At 42.4% G+C, this 4,740-nt stretch overlaps 1 protein-coding gene across 1 annotated transcript in view; it reads left to right on the top strand.

Moving 5' to 3' along the window:
• The first annotated feature begins 3,155 nt into the window (after nt 1–3,155).
• The window catches only part of LOC119367283 (peroxidase 2-like), a 13,503-nt gene continuing 11,918 nt past the window's right edge, over nt 3,156–4,740 (top strand). The window contains exons 1-3 of the mRNA XM_037632840.1: nt 3,156–3,356; nt 3,487–3,678; nt 3,798–4,209. Of these exons, the coding sequence (XP_037488737.1) occupies nt 3,156–3,356; nt 3,487–3,678; nt 3,798–4,209 (805 nt within the window). The remainder of the gene's footprint in view (nt 3,357–3,486; nt 3,679–3,797; nt 4,210–4,740) is intronic.

Here is a 4,740-nt window from a genome sequence, read left to right as displayed (position 1 = left end):
TATAGATAAAGAGCAGAACTCAAGATGAGGGTCAAGGAAAAGAACAAAGAACTGATTTCTGGAGGAAAAAAAGAAAAAGGAAAATTTATGTATGGACACAGTAAAAAAATGTAAGGCAGCAATCAAAATACCTCCTGAACAAGATCAAGTTGCCACATGAAGAAAAGGGGATTTTCTAAGGCATGTTAGTAGTGGTAGACACAACGGGATTTTCACATGGGTACTTGTTGAAAGTTGCCATGGCAGTATGTGTGAAAATGTCATGTGAACATACATCTAGTAGTTGCCAGACACTATCTTAGAGATTCATCTGTTATGTAGTACCGATTAAGTTGCAACGGCCAAAGGCATCTTTAAATTTTCCATGGAATTTATACATCTGAAGTAGAACTAAAGTTGCCATGGCAAAAAAACAAACTTTTCCATGTCTAAAGATGTATTGCAAATTAAGTTGCCATGGCAAAAAACATTAAGTTTGCCATGTCATGTTCATAGCTATAATACAAAACAGAATTTCCACATGTCGTAGACAGTAATTTTTGTCATGCTATATGCGATTCCATGGTGTGTATAAAATAAAAATAATTGCTATGGTGTACATAAATAATTGTCATGGTTCAGTACATTACAAAAGAAAAAGAACATGCATAGTAAATTGCCATGCACAGTAAAATGCATGTTAGTGTGATATAAAGGTTGCAATCCTTTTGATGATAAATCCACCACCATATATAAAATAAAATTGCCACAAATATATCAGAGTCATACATACAACAGAACACACAGGAAAAGTTTCCATGTGGAATTTAGAAAAAAATGGTGTAAAGTTTGCCATGTGCCAATTAAGAAAACACTAAACATTGCCATGTGAACATAACATAAATTGAAGATTTTTGTCGTTACTTGCGATGTGACAAGTTCAGAACTTTATCCTAGAAAATGCCATGTGCATAGTCGAATCTACTTCTATGTAATACAAATTTTGGTATGCTATATGAAGAAAAAAGAAGTTGCCATGTTATGTCAAATAAATTTGCCATAGTGTATTTAATCAGTTTTCCATAAACACATGACAAATTTGGCATGGTACATAAAAGTTTTTGTTTTCCCGAATCAATGCAACATGTGAGAAAATAGTAGAAAAATATACATTGCAAATTTTGGAAATTTTATTCTTGAAAAAGCATGGTAAATCAAGATTTGTAATCTTCAGATGGAATATTTAGAAAACTTTAAACTGATCACATGGCAATTTACAAAAATGTGGTGTCTAAAGTTTCAAAAAAAATGTGGTGTCTAAAATCATTGCAACTTTATAAGAAAAAAATTGTAATTGTCAGAAGCCACTCAACGCGCCCGTGTGGCATTCTTTTTGCCAAGTTAGCTCTGACGGCCCGTCCATCTATCATAAACATGCTTAAAACGGCCTAAGTTGACGATCAGTGGGTTTTACAGAAATTAACTATAGACATGATTTATTTTTTTGCAATGAAATCGTAGTCAGGTGGCTTTCTGCAAACCTAGCTCCCAATATAATGGTTTTGTGCAATTAACTTCCTATTGCTTATGGATCAGGGGAAGGAGTGGCCGTAACGCGGCCCTCGGCTCGTAGAGGGCCAGCACATGCACCCCGTGTTGAGTGGTTTGCCGGTCGGAGTCGAGATGAGCGCTGGGTGAATCGGAACGGGATTGGGAGAGATGAGTGGGGTCAAGACGGAGAGGAAATGAGAGAAACTGCGAGGCCACGGTTGCTTCGAGAAGACGATAGATATGGAGAGAAGCCCACCGAGCAGCTGCAGCGTTCGCGCAAGGACGGTTCAGAGCGAACAGTTTCAAATTGCTGACCAAGACGACTACAGCCAGCCAGCCTACGTACGCCATGATTAATTAGTGCGCCTTATCCAACTGTCCAAACCGTGATCACGCCAAAACAGCTTAGAACTGCGTCAGTTGAGTTCTATAGCATTTGGTAAGAAAAAGAGATGAAGAGCAGCAACCATCATCGAACAGCTATCAGATGGATGGCCACTTGGGCATCACAATAGTCGCCGTTGGCTCAGAACCCTAGGAATGTCAAAGGTTTCCAGCCTGCTTGTCCAGCTACTAGCAGTACGCGTACACCCGTTCACGATGGTTGGTACATTAATTATGCAACACTTTGACAAATATTATAGAGAAATACTTTTTTCCGGGATTAATATAGAGAAGTTGACTTGGGACAAAGCTAGCTATACCTTAAAATAACGTAGAATGGAGGAAGTATTTTTTTTTTTGGCTGTCAGCCTCCATGGAGGCCGATTTTTTGAAAAATTGAAAAACTGAAAAATTCGGTTTCAAAGAAAATCTGAAAACAATTGTACAAGTAAACAAGATTGTGAGGCATATGTGTGTAAAATTTCATGATGAAATACGTTGAAATGCGACCTGTATAGAAAAGACAAATTCATGGTCAGGGAGGATGAATAATATAAGGTGTTAAAAAGCCCCAGATTTGTCTTTTTTGCACAGCCCTCATTTGAACGTATTTTGTCCTGAAAATTTACACACTTGCGCACTATGCCTCCATCTATCTCTGTATTTTTTTAGAATTTTTTGAAATGTAAAAATATGAATTTTCATGAATTTTGCATTTGGAGGCCTCCATAAGGAGCTCAGCCTCCAAAAGCAATTTCCGCTTTTGAGCATTCAAAAGAAAAAGACTACGTAGGTTTTGAATTTCGTTGACTTCAATGCACTACTTGGATGATACATCCGCGCATGATTTAGCAAAACATGTACATGGCTACTTGCTAATTAATATCCTAGTCAATTCCCTGCAAAATGATTCTGCAACTCACCCGCAAAAAAATAAAAATGATTCTGCAACTGCTGGTTAATTTTACTCTATGCATGATACATGCGTTCACGATGTAACTCCGCGATGCACTCGGCGAGTTGCAGCAATACGACAATCCAGAAAAGAGGGGACCGCGCTAGCAGATGGAAGGCCAGTTGTCCAACACAATATTCGCCGGTTAGCCAACACAGTACCCCAAAACCTAGGAGTGGCCAAGCCTGCGAGAGGCTATATATATCTTCATGGAATGCAGGGCATGCGCATTACATCCGAATCCATCACAAAAGTTCATCTGCTATAGGTAGTACAGGTAGTTGTCATGGCGTCTTCATGTCTATCAGTCGTGTTACTCCTGTGCCTGGCCGCGGCAGTGTCGGCGCAGCTGTCGCCGACGTTCTACGATTCGTCGTGCCCCGGGGCGCTTTCCACCATCAAGAACGCCGTGGATGCCGCCGTGGGCAGCAACCCCCGCATGGGCGCGTCTCTGCTTAGGCTGCACTTCCACGACTGCTTTGTCCAAGCAAGTTTTTCACATACCACTTCTATTGTCTGGCTGACCCTGTTTTTGTTTCGGTTTTGTTCATTTGCTAAACATTAGTGCCAGTGGTTAACCGTGCATATATAAATGTTGCATCGCTACGTACACGCAGGGCTGTGACGCGTCCGTTCTGCTGTCTGGCAACGAGCAGAACGCAGGCGGGAACGTGGGATCGCTGCTTGGCTTGGACCTCATCCAGAAAATCAAGGACTTGGTGGAAGCCGCGTGCGACAACAACAAGCGCACCGTCTTCGTCTCCTGCGCCGACATCCTCGCCGTCGCCGCCCGCGACTCCGTCGTCGCGGTACAAAGCCACCACCTTAATTTGCTCGCATGGCGAAGCCCTAGGTAGACCTGTCAGTTTGCGCATGTCCACGGAAAAATAATAAATCGATTTTATTTTCCTGGTGCATATATATACAGTTGGGAGGGCCGTCGTGGACTGTTCAGCTGGGGAGGAGGGACTCCACCACGGCTAGCGTGACACTGGCCAACAATGACCTGCCTCCGCCGTCCTTGGACGTCGCCGGCCTCAACACCAGATTCGCCGCCAAGGGGTTCAGCTCGATCGATATGGTCGCCCTCTCTGGTGCGCACACGGTTGGGCGGGCGCAGTGCAAGAACTTCAGGAACAGGCTCTACAACGAGGCCAACATTGATCCGGACTACGCCGCGAAGCTCAAGGCCAACTGCCCCCAGCCAACTGGCTCCGGCGACAGCAACCTGGCACAGCTGGACGACACGCCGACACCCGTGAACGCGGACTCGTTCCACAACGGCTACTTCGTCAACCTCCAGCTCAACAAGGGGCTCCTGCACTCCGACCAGGTGCTCTATGTGACGCCCGGATAGTTACGCTACAGTAACCCTCTGGTAATGATGCCACGTCACCTCGAATATTGTTGATAATCTCGCGTTAGTTCAGAACCGATCCAAATTCAGACTTGAATTAAAGTCAAAACAATTAAAGTTTTCAAAAGTCAAAACTAAGTTGTTCCTAATGTGTCAAATAGTCCATAATAAATGTTGGTGAAGAAATCATCTTTGAATAAAATACTTAAATGCACTAAATAAACTAAAATGGCGATAAAACAATTATTAAAAATGCTTTTAAAATAATAAGCAAATGCAAAAATACTTTATTTAAAGTGCCAAAAATTTTGGGGTTGTGACCTATTTAATAACACCAAATTAGTTGTCGCTTTTAGATTTTATAAAACAAAAATAAAAGAAAACAGAAAAGTAATAGAATATTAAAAAAAACAGAACAAACAAAAAAGGGAAAAGAAACACCCCCCTGCTGGGCCTCAGCCCAGCTGGCCATTGGGCTAACCAGGCCGGCCCAGCCGGCGCCCCACTCCCCTCC

This window comes from Triticum dicoccoides, chromosome 2B (assembly GCF_002162155.2).
Source record: "Triticum dicoccoides isolate Atlit2015 ecotype Zavitan chromosome 2B, WEW_v2.0, whole genome shotgun sequence".
Classification (NCBI taxonomy): Eukaryota; Viridiplantae; Streptophyta; class Magnoliopsida; order Poales; family Poaceae; genus Triticum; species Triticum dicoccoides.
The sequence above is the reverse complement of the archived record's forward strand: the minus strand, read 5'-3'. Positions and strand labels throughout refer to the sequence as shown.